This window comes from Ambystoma mexicanum, chromosome 3q (genome assembly GCF_040938575.1).
Source record: "Ambystoma mexicanum isolate Mex_15411 chromosome 3q, UKY_AmexF1_1, whole genome shotgun sequence".
NCBI classification, from domain to species: domain Eukaryota; kingdom Metazoa; phylum Chordata; class Amphibia; order Caudata; family Ambystomatidae; genus Ambystoma; species Ambystoma mexicanum.
In genome coordinates, this window is record NC_090926.1 from 772,659,936 (window position 1) to 772,678,554 (window position 18,619).

Below are 18,619 nucleotides of genomic sequence, written 5' to 3' on the forward strand. Positions count from 1 at the left end.
GGTCACCCACAGATAGACTTGTTCGCCACAGCAGCCAACTCCAAGTGCGACCAGTTTGCCAGCAGATACCCGCAATGGAGGAATCTTGAGAACGCTTTCTCAGTGGACAGGGAGGGCCGGTTCCGATACACATTCCCCCCCCAATTCCTCTTCTTCTACAAGTAATCAATGCACTTAAACAGAGCTGATGCAAGATGATCCTCATTGCTCTGGCTTGGCCACTGCAGATTGGGTATTCCCACCTTCTACATCTGTCGGTAGCACCTTGTATCAGACTGCCTCCTTATTTGGCCTTGCTCTCCACGGAAGGAAAAACCATTCTGCACCACAATCCAGCGTCCCTGAAGTTGATGGCTTGGCTCCTGCAGCCCTAGAATTTGGACACTTAAGAGTGCAGAAACATTCTGGCTAAGGCTATAGCCCTGTTCACCCTCTCTTGCTACAAGCACAAGTGGACATTTTCACTAAATGTTGTCATTCACAAGGGTTCGACCCTCTTTGAATCAAGGCTAGTGAAATACTGCCATATCTTTTTTCATTTTGAAAGACAGGGCTGGCACACGCATCCATAAAGGTCCATCTGGTGGTTATCTGGTGGTTATCTCTCGCTATACTTATACAGCTGGCAAGTCTTCCGCTGTGGTCTGTCAAAGGCTTCCATTTCCAGGTGGCTATCTGGCTGCATCTCCTACTGTCATCGGCTGGTGAATAGACGACTGCTAGGAATGTGCCCTTGGCCTAGGTAGACCAAGGGCACATTCCACCAGAGCTGTGCTTCTACTACCAGGCATTCCGGTCTGGCATTTCCTTGCTAGACATCTATAGGGGTGCTACGTGGAGGTCTGCCCACATTCTACTGCGTTGACAGGGATTCCAAGGAGGAGTCCTGTGTCGGCCAGGCAGTGCTTCGCAACCTTTTTGCTTGAGGTTAATGCTGCAGGAGTGAGTTTCCATTGCTTCCCTTGAGACCTGTTCTGCCTCCCACTGGCTGTTGTTTGTACTGCTATATAATTGTATTCAAGAGCATGTAAATCCTTGAAAGATCCAATGCTGGAGAAGGAACAAGTTACTTACCTGTAACTCCTGTTCTCCAGCATTGGTATCTTTCATGAATTCACATGCAAACCTACCTCCTACCCCGCTATGGCTCTTCAGTGGTTCCTACTGCCACATCACGTGTACTTTTAAATCTGAAGATGGCCACCAAGAGTGGAGCTAGGGAGGATCACCGTCATTGGCTGGGGCAGTATTGACCCAAAGTGGCAGCAATAGGCTATACAAGTACTAAGCAGTTTTTCAAGTTTAAAGCAAAACTGCTTTATTACTACAGAGGATTCCCAGCCTGATGATGGGGAATATTCATAAGCATGTGAATCCATGAACAATACCAATGCAGTAGAACAGGAGTTACAGGTAAGTAACTTGTTCCTTGCTGATGTTGTTGTAAAAATGATATAAGGTGGCTGCCTGGAGTAAAGTTTTCTAAGTGCTCTCTTCTGAGGTGCTTAGGATTCAGTGGAGAATGCACTTATTGCATATGAGTGAACAGTGCTTCTGGCACTCACTGCAAGCTCAACTCCTGATGTCAGATGTAAAGACTCAGCTGCCAGTGGTAAGTCACCTATCATTGGCCTCGGACGTAAGATGGTTACAGGCCATGGAGGGGCCATCTCTTGAATATATGAGGTTAGAGGTTACTGATCAATGACACATCTAGATCAGATGACCTTGAACCGATCACTGCAAGGTCACACCGCAAACAAAGGTCAATAGGAGATGCCTATTGCTCTTCTCAGACTCTCTTGTATGAAAGAATCCTATGGGTGCCTTCAGTGGCCTTACACCAAGGTTTGCTCCTCGTTCATAAATTGGAGCGCATCAACGCTTGAGGCAGTAGAGGATACTTTGTAGTGTGTGGACTAATGAGGTAGCACCAGTGGAACTTCAAAGTAGGCAGACTACTGTAGAGCACTGAGGACATTCTTGAGAGCAGGAAGAACAATGGTGACTTATTCCAATCAGTCAATTATTCAATCATTCAGTGGTTTTGGGCAAACGTCATCTTAAAGTCCCATCAATCTTGGCATTTAAATCTGCTGCCCCAGATCTATCATATTTCATAACTGGCCCTTCTCCACATCGGGCTTATCCTCTCAAATATCTCTCATTGGGTATGGTATATTTTGAACTTCCCCAGTCTCACTGGTATCTTCAAACCCAATTGTATCTGCCAGACTGCAACTCCTTTCTTGTAGTATCATCCTTCGAACTCCCCGTTGATTTCTTCCTCCTCTTTCTTGATATGTTCTGCACTCCCTCTGTTCAATGCATGTAAAACTTCCCCACATATGCTTCCTGCTTCTATAATATTGTCTCTTCAAGTACATGGTGACGATTCCCTCACATCACTGCGGTCTCTAACACACTTTGCTGTTCTTGCAGGACCTGACTGCTGTTGGGGTTACGAAACCAGGACACCGGAAGAAGATCTCTACAGAGATCAGTCGGATCACGATTGCTGACTGGCTTCCCAATTACACCCCAGTAAGTATTTTGTCAGACAACTTAGTCAACCAATCGGGAGATGGCACTCACAATGTTACTTCCTCTCACATGACTCAAAAAAGTGTGAATAATCTCTCAAAGGCTGTAAATGACGTGTACTGTACCTGTTATCCCACACCACTTCCTGTGAATTATGCCTGGGCTGCTCTTCTACCACTACCACTTAGAGGGCCTGGTTAGCTTGAGGTAGTCACTAATAGTACCTAAGTCAAGAAGATACATCTAAAGAACCTGCCCACAGGGCTTAAGGAAAATCTCCTTAACCTCCATCAACAGCACTTAGTGCTCAGGGCTGGAGCTCTAGTCAGTCAAATACTTGACAGCCAGTCATCCCTCACTTGAAAACTAAAATGTAACTTATTTTCAGTAAGACTATTGAGAGGTAGTCCTGTCGTGTATCTCAATTATTAGCAGAGAAAACACTTAATGAGATCTTTTGCACTGCCCAGGTTGGAATAGTGTAGTGCCCTGTATGCCTGTACCCCTCACACACGCATTAGAAATCTTTAGTTGACATTGAATCAGGCATCTGAAAATATCTGCTAAATCATATGGAAAACATAGTTCCTGGTGTGAATTCAAATGATTAGCACGATCAAGGTGGGAGGCCTAATTGGGTCTATTCATGCTGTGATAGAGAATCCCCCAGGATAGAGGAGCATCCACAAATCAGTTTGTATCCTTTACACGCTTTTCATGAGTGTGATCTCACATGGTTTGTGGTGGATGCAGATTGGTGCCCAAAATAATTGTTACTCTGTTGCTTAATGGTTGAGCACCGGTGTCCACACTGGTTACCTGTCGAGATACTGATTCACTTGCCCTCGGCCATAAGTGATTCCATATCTCCCATGGATGTCCTGGGAGGAGCCTCCCTATTGTTCCAGACTACCTAACGAGGATTAGGCGTGGTGTTGGGTGCAAGACATTTCTCAGAAAACCAAAGTTACCTGGCCACTCGCTCAGAAAGTTATTGGTCCGCCGTACACCAGTATAAAAAGCATGTTTTCTACATTTGCTTACACGTTGGTCGTTGTTTGCTAAATAAACAAGGTACTGGTGCCTGCATAGTATCCATATCTAATCGAAGGATTATTAGGATAGTGTACTAACTAGGGTTAGATAGGGTACTAACTGGTGTTGGTGGAGTTTAGGGAGATTTTCCTTAAGCCCTGTGGGCAGGTTCTTTAGATGTATCTTCTTGACTTAGCTACTATTAGTGACTAGCTCAAGCTTACCAGGATCTCTGAGTGGTAGTGGTAGCAACTATCCACACCAACACCATTGTCCACTTCACCATGCTCTACACTATATAGAAACTATAGACTAAGCGCTAGATTCCTACGTCGACACTACGCCCCTATCATCAAAGACACTATCGCAGTAACCTACAAGCCAGCTAACCCAGCTTCTTCACCCCATGCATCTGAATACAGCCAGAGGTTACCGAATGTTAAACAGAACAACACATCACCTATTATTAAAGATGGCCTCATCAATGCCAGATCCTTACCGGCACACACATTAGACATTGAACACTTTATAACACTTCATGACCTCGACTTTATTGCTATCACTGAGACCTGGCTTCACACAGCCTCAGGTCCATCTCTTGCCCTTGCAATCCCGAATAACTACTCCATCCTCCGAACTGATAGAGATGCCAACATCTCCAAAGGAGGAGACATTGCATTCATTTATAAAACCTAACGAGGCCTAAGAAACGATAATAACCACCCCATGCCATCAGCAGAACTACCATCTATCAAACTGCCCACCTCACCCACATCCACTATCACAATTCACCTTATTTACCGTCCACCAGGTCCGACCACCACCTTTGAAAATGATCTCACACCTGCTATCGACTAATACCAAAAACAACTCACAAGTCATCATCTTGGGAGACTTCAACTTAGGTTTCCAAGATTCCAAAGATCCTAAAGCTGGTGCCCTTAATGACACAATTACTGAACTAGGGTTCACACACTGCATAACCGACCCTACTCACAGTAAATGTAGAACGCTAGATTGGTTAGCTGGCCTAAATTGTAGCATTGATATCCTCTCGAACACAACATGCGCTTGGACCGACCACAACCTAATCTCGTTCACTATTAAAGAATCCTCGCTACCTATTCCACAAAATCAAGCACCAGCTATGACGACCAGAAATAAACACAATCTGACCATAGAGAAACTTATACCATTACTTCAACCTATCATTAACCCCACTACGACGCTCTCAGACCCCACAGCTCTAGTCGACTTGTACAATCACACTATCCTCAAGGATGTCAACACACTAGCGCCTCTCAAACTACGTAAGTCTAAACCTTGCGCACACCTCAACAATTGGTACACTCCACATCTCAAGTCTCTTAGGAAATTGAAAGTCTGAAGCGTTATAGAAGAGCACCCCATATTTAGCAAATGAGGACAATTTCACTGTAGCTTCCTTTAACTACAAGGTAGCCATTGTCCAAGCAAAAAAAGAGATCTATAATGATCGCATAACCAAAGCCAAGTCCAGTACTAAGGAACTCTTCAACATCTTGAAAGAGTTAGAATCACCTGCCCACTTACTGACACCTGCACCAAAGATACCCTGTGGTGCACTAATATACAGAATGCACTCCAAGACAAAGTCACCATGGTCCAAAATAAAATAGAAACTAAGAAAACTCTTATTAGTAATGCTGATCCCACTCAGAACCTACACTGTCCTACCAAGAAAGCACTGCCCCAATTTAACTTTACACCCCTCTCCATCAAAGAGGTTGAGACGATCATCCTGAAACTCAAACCGTCAAACTGTCAGGGAGACACATGTCCTGCCCCTCTTATTAAGGAGGCAGCGAAGGAACTGGCCCCATTCATCACATCTGTCATTAACGCCTCATTCAAATCTAGCACAGTACCTAATAATTTTAAAGACGCCTGGGTACATCCTTAGACCCTAACAAACTATCAAACTACAGACCCATCACAACGGTTCCATTCTTGTTAAAAATATTGGACCAAGTGGCCTATCTGCAGATACAGCAATACCTTGAATCTAATAACTTATTAGGCCTTAGACAATCAGGTTTCAGACCCAGACATGGGACAGAAACAGCGCTAATCGACCTTAAGACTCAAATCCAGACATTAAAAGACAAGGGAAAACTGCCCTTGCTTCTTCTGCTCGATTTATCAGCGGCATTTGATTTGGTGAACCATACAATCTTATGCAAACACCTCGCATCTGCTGTGCACTTCTCTGACCAGGCGAATGCTTGGATTGAGTCCTTCCTCAACAACAGATCCATGAGGGTCTTTGCACCCTCTGCCTCACCCATGCCAGTTACGTGTGGGGTTCCACAGCGGTCTTGCTTGTCCCCTACTCTCTATAATGGGTTCACTAAGCCACTTTTTGACGAACTTGACTATCTGGGTGTCACCTATACTAACTATGCGGATGACACCCAGATACTCATCCCCATCACTGGTGATTACACTGTAGACAGTAAGACTTTCAATGACAATTACCTCATTATACAAGCCTGCATGGCGAAGCATGGGCTCTGTCTTTACGATGATAAGGTCTACAGCCGACCTGAACAAACTGGACATACTATTCACCTCATTCAATATCGACGGTAATATAATAAAGTCACTAATGTTGTGAAAACATTAGGAATCTACATTGATTCTGATCTAACCTTAACGAGACAAACCAACGCCATGGCTTCATCCTCCGCTTATACATGTAAGATCATCACGGCATGTCGCCTGGCCTACCTGACTACAGCCAATTGCCTCACAATAGCAAGAGCCCTAGTCCTATCTAAGCTAGACTATTGCAACGCGCTTTATCTTGGCACCTCACAACAGAATCTCAATAAAATGCAAGTTATGCAAAACAACGCCATTAGAGCAGCCATGAACATCGCAAGGAAACACATCTCTGCAACCAGACACACAATAAAATGGCTTAACATCAAGCAAAGAATTACACTCAAAACACTGTCCCTCACCCATAAGTGCTTATCTAACCAGGCTCCCATTTACCTGCCCAATACTATCTCCCGCCATACCACAACACGGCCTACCAGAACAGCCCAGGTGCACTGTGTCAACATCCCACGCTTTAAGCAACAATGTGCTGGTGGGGTTAGCTTCCCAGTCCTCTCTGCTAAGAAATGGAATGCCCTCCCACTATCTCTGAGAGGAACCCGCTTACCTCCTATTCCAGAAAAAGGTCAAAGCATGGCTCCAGGAGCATGACCTCAATTTGGTCGTATAAATAGACCGGTTCATATGGATGTAAATTCTTGCCTGATGTATATATGTAACTCTGTACGATTCTACTAATGTCTGATGTATATATGTAAACCTTTATGTAAAACTATTATGTATCATACTTTTGTATTCCATGCACTGTATCTTTTTGTAACTTGTAAGCATAGCGCCCAGATGCCTTTGGGCTTGGTGCGCTCTACAAATAAAGAAATAAACTAAACTAAACTAGGGAGAACTCCTGTGTCTCTCTTGTTTTTGGTCATATAAACATCTGCGTCAATCCTCGCTAATAACATATTCAGGTACTAAGAAGCGGGAATTTTTTAAAATATTTATTTGTTTTTGACTTCTCTGATCATGACCGAAATGGCTGAAAGCTCTTGAAAATCCAAATATGTGCAATCCTTTTAGGGATGGGGTTAAAGTCTGGGAGTACTCTTGGCAGGAAAGATGGTGCTTTTGACTCCACCCCACCACCCCCTCGAATGAACACAAGATTTGTTATCCCGCTTTCATAGTATGTGCTGAAATTGACCTGAAACATTTACGAAGATGACACAAGCGGGAATTGGCCACATAGTTTGAGAGGCTAATGAGAGTTCAGCGCCCAGATGGAACATCACAGGTTTGTAACTGCAGGCCAGAGATAGACAGGTGAAATGGAGTATGGACAGTGGTAGGAGCTGTAGTTAGTAATGAGGACCTCAGTTTTGACACCATTTAGTTTCGGCAGGTTCTTCAGCCATTGATGAATTGCTGTCATGCATTTTCGAAGGATGTCTGTGGACTGATCTAGTATTTTTGTCCATCCGTCCCAGGCATAAGGTGTCTTCGTCGTAGGTATGCACTGAAAGGATGTGGAAGCGGGAGGATCCCTTACGAACATCACATAGTAGGTTTTTTTTTGTTTGGTTTGGAAGCTGGCAAATCAGTTTCTGTCAGAGAAAGTAGAGTAGTCCAGGATAGTGCATACATTGTATAGCAGTTACTGAAGGCCAGGAGATATATGCTTAGTCAATGTTTTAACAATACAAATATGACAACCTTATTTTCAGCTGTTGCACAGCCACATGAGGTAGTCTGAAATAGTAATCATCATGTACAGTTGCTTAACTTGTACCCGTCTCAGTCTAAACCTTTTCACTAGGTGCTGAAAAATGATTAGTTGTGGAACTCAAACTGTCCAGGTTGGTAAGTGTTAGGGGGTGTAGTATAAGACCCAGAAATCAATAATAAAAAGAATCCAAAAGAGACAAAGTGCACAGGAGCAAGCAAGACTAAAGTTTATTACATGCAACCGTGGTCGGGAATAATTAAATAATCATTCAATGAATAATACAACACGGTAGTGTTTTACAGTAGAAAGTGGAGTGACATCGCAAAACATTGTTTCAGAATACTATGAAAATGCTGTATACTGATTTGTCAATCATGGTTGCTCTTTAGGGGAATCTATACAATGCCTATCCCCATTGGCCCATCCAATCCCTCGCGACGATTCTTTTAGCTACATCATAATAATGATTTCATGGTGGTACCATTTAGTTTCCTAGGCTTGTGATTGGATGATCATTATTTTATTATGTTTCTCTTCATTCTGGGCTTTTAATTGCTGGAGTTTCTCTGGCTCTTCTGGGGTGGCCCACTTTAGTCACTTTTGACCAGTGAGATTGTGAGGTTGCGAACAGTGTGGCAACAGTTATATTTTACACATCCTATTCCCATGTGAATTGAACGTTGGCACCATCTTACTGTTCTGACCCTTCGAACTGCGTCAACTGGCAGCATGTTATTGCAACATCTGATTGGAAACGTAACTCTTTCCTTCCCCACAGTTTGTGTACATAACCTCAAGCAATGCTCTTTGCTCTGGGGACCGTGCCTCTATCAGGATTATGTATGTTTTAACATCTGTATGAGTATCTGATGGCTGAAATAATTTTTAAACTCCATTAATGTTGCCTAATCGAGGTGCATCCTTTATTACATGTAGTGTTGAGTTATGGCCTTTAAATATGCTGCACTTCTGAACACTGAGTTCTCCCTGGGCTTGGGGCTTGCTTTTACCATTGTATGTGTCTCTACCTCTGTGCAGATCTTTTACTACAGGGGGAGATGCGCCTTTTCTGTATACATGGTTCTATCCTGTGTATGTCTTTGTTCGCCGCGTGACTTTACACCATGCTCAGGGCTGCTGACACCTTGTCAACACATTCCTCATTTTCTTCCTTAATCTGACTGCCTTTTACTGTATAAAACTATCTCTAATGTGTTGATGTCTAACATTTAAATGACCAATATATCGCCTTCCATTTTACAGCCTTCTAGGTTTGGCTATCTATGGAGCATTGACATATGCATAGGAGAAGTGTTAAGACAGAGAGCGAGAAACACGTCAGCCTTTTCTGGCAATGTTTGGACAGAGAAAGGTGATATGCTCCAACAACAGGACTGTGTTGTCAACCTCTCAGATTATGCCCCAACAAAGGCCGAAAATTCAGTGCTTTCAAGGGGGCTTGCATGCTGCTCCTTTTGAGAAACCAAAGGGTGTCTCACCTACTAATCCCTGAGGATCTCTCTCTCAGGTGGCCAGGGCACAGTCATCGTCTTTGGATCCAGACCCTGGGGGTGGACCAGTGCAGGAGGATCACCTGGGTGAGGCATCTTCAGGAAGTGAGGGTGAGGCAGCCGATGATATCTCATTGGACATGTACCACTAATCGGGTCAGGCAAAGTCAGGCACTTGACTTTAATTACATACGGATAAAAGGAAGAACATAGAGACACACTCGAAGTAAGGTGGAACACGAAAAGGAACAGAACTTCCAGGGCAAAGGTGAACCTACTGGAGCAGAGCGACCGACAGAGGGGTGAGAGCAAAGGGTAGAGAACCCCAGGACATCCCTGCAGTAGGTCATTGTCTCTGAAGAGCCCTGAAAGATATGCAGAGAAGGCCAAATCCCAGACAAGAAGACCTGCATTGTGTTTCAAGGGCACCAGCGACCCCTGTAAAGGAAGGCATGGTATCAACAGTAAGACAGACACAAGTCACCACAGTTCAAGGGTGCTTATTGAACTTCAACAAGGGTGTGATAAACGCCTATCTAACCCTAGATCTACAGATGGGAGCAAGCTACAACCATCCAATAATATTAATGCAGTCCTAGTGGAGTCTCGTCAAAATAAAAGGGCATATACTAAAAAAAAAACGAAGGCCAATCCTTACTGCAAAATATACATAGTGTGGGATAGTGTTCCTGAAAAAGAACAAACTGTTCACAAAATGATATGTGAGGAAGTTCAGGCCGTTGGCCTCCCTTCCCCACGTTTTCAGCATGTCATGATTCCTGCTCTTCATGTCCCCAGCCCTCCAAGATGTAAGGCTGGAGCCAGGCCACGATCACCGACATGGCCCTCAAGGGCCTCTCCATCCCTCCAAAGACCCACTTGGAGTCAGACTTGGCGCTTGTGGCACCAGACTCACTCACTCCCATAGGATAACATTGGGGATTGAACTTGTAGTGCATTGATGGGGACAAGATGGGTGCCCCCACATATTTCGGTTCCCTGAACTGCATGTGCAGTCTAGTCTTTTGGGTGTGGTTCAGCCCAGAGACACCTGGGATACCCAGAGACTATTTAAGCCACGCCCAGGCTGAGAAACATGCTTTGCGTTTTCTGCACCTGCAGCGTGACACTCACCGTGTTCGGATCGGTCTCCAGTAGACCTGCATCTTTCTTCTGCGCTCAGCTCCAGCAAGAATAAGAACACCGTTAGGAATAGCCTTACCTTGCGGCGCTTCTGCCCATCATTCATAGCTCCTTCTGTTATGTGGGCATCTTCGGCGGTGTCATTCCCATCCTGGCACGCCGCTTCCTAAGGGAAAAGAACAGAAAAAAGTCATTAGTAAGCATTCAGCAAATCTTCGCTTACTTTTAAAGACTGTACGAGCTTCAAACGCTTACCTGGCTCTGGGGGAACTCTGTCTCCGGAACTTCTCATCCATCTGCAAGAGGGAAAAGACATTCCAAGTTAGCGTGGAAACATCTAGAGGCGCCGCATAGCGCACTTACTCACTGCATTTCTTCTTCATAACCGGCATCCACGCTGAAAACGTTGCGGCACCTAAAAGACACAGAAAAAGAACTCAATTACATATAAATATGAAAGGGTCGCATCGCGATCTCACTCACCTTCAGCGCTACTCATCTCAGCAGCGCGTCGCTATCCCCGGACGCCGGCCTTCATGTAAGGAAGGAAAGGAACGAAGTTAGAGAACTGTTCAAAAGACTCATTATACTTACCTGTCGGACTCTTGCCAGTAAAATAACTAGGCATCAATGAGCCTGCATCAATCAACACACCCCTACGCTGAAAGCAGGACGGAGAGCACACTTACCAAGAAAACAAGGTGAGCTTTGGATCAAAGGCATGAGTTGGACCTGGGGAAGAAGGGGTTCAAGCACACAGAGACAATAGGGAGTTAAACTCTACCAATCCTGTGTTTCAGGCCCAGTCTCCAGTCAAGTAGACTCCAGGGAAGGGTTTGAGGTCGTAAGAGGTCAGAACTGGCTGAGTGACGTCCCCGTGGATACCAAGTGAGCGTTACACAGCATGGGACAAGGCAGTTCCCTCGAGCAAAGCACACACGCTTCTTTGGCACAAGGATACAGTTCTATTACCAGCATCAGGACCTTCTGTGGTGCAAGTCTCTTTACTTCTCAAATGTCTCTTGATTCAGAGGGTCTGATGTACAAAAACAAAACACAAAGTTCCTTTCCTCTTGTAAGTATTTAATTCGGGTGATTCACTCCGAATCCCCTTAAGCAGGGCTCAGATCCTTCCTCCTATACAATTAATCTTCCTCATCCGGGCTCTGACCAATTGCAGTTCGCATTCAACTATGGAAGACTTTCGAATGTGTACAGGATTTAGCTTGACCTGTTGCAGGACCTCTTCGATCTCAAAATTCCCTTGTCCACAGTTGGCAATCAATGGGATACCTAGCAGATACCTCGAATGAGCACCCACGTGGCGCCAGACCACTCCGTCTACGGTATCTTGCTTGGCTTCCCAAAGTTGCATCACTCCTCTGGATTTCAATTATACTATCGTCACTCGTCACATAACTGCTTTCTTTAGATTTCTTCATACAATGTTGCTGCTTGCAATCTTGGTTTTAACACAGGCTGGTTTGGTATCAGTCTCTCCGACTCACCGTCTGTGCTGTCTTTACTGGCACTGCTTTGTTGTAGGAGCCAAGGACAGTACCACGGCGGCCACCGTTCCTTCCAGACTTGGTTATCGACGCGGGTAATTGTAATTGTTTATTTGCACCTCCGATACACAATGCAGGTTTGTTTAGCTTTAGTTCCTGGCCTTAGGTTTCTTACTTTCCAGGGTTCATGAAAGTAACGGTCTGAGAAGGTCATGGGCACTTCCCTCCTTGCAACCCTCTCTGGTCTCGCCGTCTTTCTACTCGTATTGAACTGCCACCTGGGAACTGCAGTTTCCTTGTGTGCTTTGCCCAGCTCAGAGAGTGTTTTCGTGCTCCGACTTTTATCCGCGTCTGTGATTGAAGTCAGGTATGTGTAATGATCAGTAATTGCCCGACATTGCCTGACCATTGTATGGAGACATGCCAGGTATACGGCTCTGGTGTTAGTCCGTTTTCGCTCATGGTGAGCTGTCCGAGACAAATTGTTTGTGTCGGTAAAGGGGGGGTTCAGTTCCTAGGTATCCTACCTGGTAGTATTGGGAAAAGGTGTTACTTCCACTCCCCGAAGACCCCTCATCCAGTTGATCCTCCCGCACTGGTCCACCCACAGGAACTGGATCCAAAAGCAATGGCCGTGTCCTGGCCACCTGGATGACAGATCCCCGGGGAGTAGCGGGTGAGACACCTTCTAGTTTCTCACACCCTCCCAGGTGAATGACAGAATTGGGGAGGCGAGGCCAAGCCTGTGGTATTAACCTTGACTCATGAATTAAAACCATAAAGACAAGAAAGCTATACACACAGCGGTGAGTTGGCGAGCGACATGAAAGGCCGGTGTGTGCAAAGGAAATATTGAATTTGCAACAGTATCTCACAATTGAAGGCTGCACATGTGTGGATGAGACACGAAGGAAGGCAGACCTATGTTGAACTTTAAATTACTGGTAACTGTGAAGCCAGTGATACATAGTAGCGTAGTGGTCCGGGGAAAGGAAAGTGAAATATTTTTGTTATAAAGCGACAAAGTGAATGAACTCTAAAATGTGTAATGGTCAAGATTAACCCCAGCAAAAGGGGAAGTGAAAAGGTGAATGTTGAACTTTTGTGCTTATAATACTGAACTACCCAGACCAAGAGACACTGGGGAAAATAACACAAGAGCGTGAGCTGAAGTGAAAGTCAAAGTGGTCTTGCGGAGGTCTATAGTAAAAGCCTTGAACATTCGGAAGTCTTCGACATTAGGAAAAGGTCCGAGCCTGACTGAGCGAGAACAGAAGTGTGATAATTTAAGGGAAAGGAACTCCCTAAAGAATGTGAATTAAGCTTGGGGAAGGGAACCCCTGCAAGTAGTTTGATTGCGAGGTCCGAGCCTGACTGAAGGAGATCTACATTGAATCAGGTACTTTTTCGTTGAAAGGTCTGAGCCCGACTGAGGAAGACCTGCATGAACATTTCCTTGAACTGTGAACGAACCTTTGAAAGCAGTAATAAGTGACTTTGACGTGGAAGGCCAAGCGGGCCTCGATCCATGTTTTAAACTGCCTTTCTTTTGAGAACCTGAACCAGAGAGTGTCGTCCTGTCTACAGGGGCCGCCTTTCTCCGTGCTGTCCAACGTGGGGAGGAGAGCTGACTCAACCACATTGATTCTTTCTATTCTAACACACGTTTTCCTTTGCATTCATATTCCCCTTTACACACTTTCTGTATAAGAGATAGGGTAGGCATTAGATTTTGTTAGTATAGGCCATCTTTGATTTGACAGAGACTGACTAGGACTGTTTTCTCATTATTATTTGATGCCATCCCATCATAGCTATAGGGCAAAGCAGGAGTTTTTCAAAACCACGAAAATTTAATGAAGGTTTTACAAACTGTACCTCTTGTGTCAGTGTCATACTTGTGATACCATGCCTCCCTTAAACCCTATAAACCCATTGACAAAATAGAACAGAGCAGTGACCTTGAGGCCTTCTTCAGATGACTGATATTAAAAGAATTCTATCATGACAACCCAGATGACAGCCAGGAAAGCAATTAAATTGAAAACAACTGGGACCCTAGCAAAGCCAGCAAACAAAATTCCAATTGGACTCCGGACATCGGACACAACCAAATACTGGATTGATACATTGAAAGCTTCAGACATAGACCAACATCAGCCATTCTGGACAAACACATTAAACATTTGCATAACCTGACACCTTCAGAGAGGAGGGCTATGAAATCTCTAAACAGCAACAAGAATATTACAATCGAACCAGCAGACAAGGGAGGATCAGTTGTCATAATGAACACCTGTGACTATGTGAAGGAGGCTCAAAGGCAAACGTTCTGACACAAGATATTGCAAAAAGCTGTGGGAAAACCCAACAAAACAATACAAAAGATAACTCAACAAGATCACCAAGAAACTTCTGAATGACTTCCAGCAACACATTCAGGGCCTCACACCAAATAACCCAATACCCAGTGCTTTCTACATGCTCCCCAAAAAGCACAAAGAAAACCACCATGGATGCCCAATCATCTTTGGGTCAGGTACTAATATCTCTGGCTGGGTCGAGAACATCTTGAAGCCACTGGTAAGAGCGACACCCAGCTACATCAAGGACACCACTGATCTACTCAGCAAACTGGATGATATATGCCCCCTCCTATTACTGCCAACCATGATGTGGAGTCACTCTGTTGTTATTATTAATTAATGTGTATAACGCGTTGCATGCCCGTTGGCCTCAGGACGCACAAACATTCCCCACATCGATGGTACTGAGGCATGGATGAATGCTCTTGGTGATCAAAACCCACTTGCTGACACTATAACCAAGTGCATAGAATTTATCCTGACCCACAACGAATTCACGTTTGGTACTCATACTCATCTCCAAATGATGGGGACGGCCATGGGCACTCGGATGGAGCTGCAGTATGCAAATATATTCATGGCATAATTAGAGAAGGATTTCCTTGGCACATGTGACTGCAGACCTTTGAGATACCTGCGCTACATCGATGACATCCTACTGATCTGGCATGCTGGCAAACAGGACCTCCTAAACTTCCACAGACGATTTAATGAATTCCACTCAACAATCAACGTCAAACGTCCCATCTCTCCTCATAAAATAAATATCCTCGACACCACCGGAACAATAAAAGATGGCCAGCTACAGACCACAGTATGTTGCAGATCAACTTACCGTGCCAGCGACTTGAAGGGTGACAGCTTCCAGCCAGTGCACACAAAACATGCTACAGTATTCCGCCAAGCATTAAGATACAAATCGAATATACTCAGAAACAAGGGGCCGTGATAAAAACATATAATGTTTGAGATCAGACTTCATACAACGTGGATACAGCCACAGAATTGTGCACAGCCAGATCCACAGGACAATACATATACCCTGGAGCAACCTATTAGAATACAGAGTGAAAGACACAAATCCGGGAGCCACTTGTAGTCGCATACAATCCTGAGCTCCAAGCTCTCTGCAAGATTGCTAAGGAACTCCAACCCATCCTGCAACAAGATAAATGTCCGAGAGAGGTTTTTCCAGAACTGTCCCTCCTTGCTTTCAGACAATCAGACAATCTGAAGGGAATGATGGTCAGAAGCCAACTACACACAGATGGCACAGATTATGGAACTGTACCTTGCAGAAACAAAAGATACCTAACCTGCCCACATAGCAATATTTAAGACTCAATCAAGATACCCCACATGGTGCAGGACTACAAAATTACGGGACGGTTTACATGTGTATCCAGCAATATTGTTTACTTGATTATGCGCATGTAATGTCCCGTACGTGGCTACTATGCTGGGGAAACTAGTCAACCTCAAGAAAAACGCATGAACCTCTATAGTTAAAGTTGGAAGCAATGTACTAGCAACATGAGTCCAGTGCATGAATATTTTTCAGAAGCTAATCATACCCTTCATGATCTCAAGATTGCTGTACTCCGGGGTAATTTCAGGACTGACAAAGCCAGAAAGACCTATGAATTGAAATGCATGCACAGTTTCAGGACTCTGGCAGGGGGCTTGTACAGACATTGTGGTTTCATGAGTCACTATTCCAACTTACAGACTTTCACTTTTTCCACTCATAGAGATACAGGGATCACAATATCTAAACCTGACACTTTTCATCATTTTTTCCAAAGCCATTCCCAGACATTCAACCGGCACTGCACCAGCCCCACCAGCCTCTCTAAGGCAATTAATTGTTTCCAGACTCCCTCCAACCCGTCCCCATCTGTCATAAGCTTCCCAGAAACCTGTCAGGGCCCTTATCAATAGTCAAACCCCACCCTTCCCTCTTCATTGGGATGTAACACAATCCCAATATGGTATTTGATACAAAGTTACCACACTGGGCTCCATGCGTCACCTGCCCAACACATACTGGCTGTATATCCCTTTCAGACTTCTAGAGGCACAAGCCTGATATGTTGATGATTGTCCTACCACTGACCGTGTAAAGGGACTGGCCTGATAAACCAAGCTTCAACTGGACTGCACATACAATGACTGACACCCAACCAACCCCTCCTGCTTTCCTGAAAGCACACTAACAGAGTGGGATTTTTTTTAATTTCTTTTCCCTGCTGTTTACTTTCACTGAGCCCTGCCCTACTTAACACAGTGTACCATTCATGTCTTGAAGATTGCAATGTGTGGGGGGAGTTGAACAACCACGTGCGTTTCTAAGCAAAACTACAAATCAGGTACAGGAAGTCATAGAGAACGGGTATCAGCAGGAGGGGCTATGTAAGCTGTGATGCTGTGATGTTTTTCAAATGCTTCATTTCATCTCTGCATGAGGAAGTCCAGACATGCCACGAAAGCTTGCAAATAGGCAAAATAAATGACTTTGTTAGACTAATCAAGGTATCAACTGGTTGTTTTCTTCTGGATCAATATTTCATGCAACCCTTGGCTAACACATTAAAAGCAAACTGAACTTGTATATATACATATAGGAAAATAACTTTAGTTGCATGGACGTCAAGGTGAGAACGTAGCAAACCTCTGTAATTTAGATAAAGCCACCTTAACTTTGCGCCCCGTGTTACGCAGCCTATGACCACAATGATGACATCCCAGATCACATCACTGATGATATTACTCATTACATGTTGTAGGAGAACACTGATAACATCAGAAATTGCATCACTGATGACATCATTGGTGACAACACTAATTACATTGGATGTAACAGATTCCATCATTAATGGTATTAGACATAACATGATAATATGTTAGAACATAACAACTTTGTGTTGTAAACTCAGTTGCTAGATCCCCCCCCCAACTCCCAAATTTCACTTGGTGGCCTCTAGCGATCCCCCCACCCATAGCCTCAAATATCTCTTGCATCGAGATAAAACAAGATGGCAGCTGTTTCAGTTCTAAAAACACCCAGTTTTGGGTAAATCCCCGAGATATAGCAATCTATTTTTGAGAAGGGGTACCCAATTCTCTGCCAAATATTTAAATAACTACTGAACGGAAAAACCCCAAACAACGCATGGATCGTGAGTCAACGCTTCGTGACCAAGTTGTTGCAAACCTGGCCCAAATCGATTCAGTGGTTTGTTCTGTGCGCTTTGGCAAAAATTTACATCAATTTTGTCTATGAAAAAATGAATAGTAAGTAGGCTGCAACCTTGTAAAAAAGAGGTTTTTGTCTTCTTAATGCATTTCTTACTTTTTTAAAGTATCTTTATAAAACTTTGCAGTCTGGACGGGGGGAGGGGCGGGCGAGTCCCTGTTCACTTTTGAAATTTCAGTCAAATCCGTCACTCAAATCAAAAGTTATTAACAATAGAATTTTAAGGGGTTGCTATGGGAGTCAGACTCACCCTAGGGCGGTTTATAGCTTGTGCTTTACATTTTCTATCTATCCCTAGTGTTACTGCTACACACTCATAACTATCGAATGCATTTATCTTGCTTCTTCTAGTCTATGCTGGCGTGTGTATAAGTGTTCGGTTAGGCAAACCTGTGCCCCTATGTCCTTCTGTCCTTGCCATCCCTTTCATGGCTGGAAGCCTGCCTATGTATGCGTCTACATGTGTATATTTCATTGGCTGCTACTTTTCTCGTGTCTCAAAGGGAACTATCACTGTTTCTACCATAGCGTGTCAGTTGCCTAAATTCTATTGATGCTTGCGCTATACTTTTTTAAAAAACTTAAATGGTATCCTTTTTTGACTTGTACAAACAATACAAGAGTACAATAGTAGGTAGCTCTGACAATGTGCAACCGCAGACAGTCACTCAAGAATATTTTGCAACAGAATACAACCATGAGAGTCCTCATCAACATGTGGGGGCGGGGGGGTCTCAGTGGTAGAAACAGAAAGGATAATTCCCTTCTAAGGTGGCACCATGGGACACACCCGTTTGGGTGGAGCAAGTCAACACTGTGTCCTTCTGTGGGCCCCTGACACCATAATATGGTATGATTGTGACAAAGGGGCACAGTAACGGAACAGACAACCATTGAGTAACAGTACTGTAACTGTTTGTCTAAGGCCT

General features: G+C 44.3%; 1 protein-coding gene across 3 annotated transcripts in view; it reads left to right on the forward strand.

Moving 5' to 3' along the window:
* Nucleotides 1-18,619, forward strand: part of CASKIN2 (CASK interacting protein 2) — a 545,439-nt gene that overhangs the window by 384,639 nt on the left and 142,181 nt on the right. For all 3 annotated transcript variants that reach the window (XM_069654797.1, XM_069654799.1, XM_069654800.1), the window contains one exon: nucleotides 2,443-2,544. In XM_069654797.1, coding sequence (XP_069510898.1) covers nucleotides 2,443-2,544 — 102 coding nt within the window. The remainder of the gene's footprint in view (nucleotides 1-2,442; nucleotides 2,545-18,619) is intronic.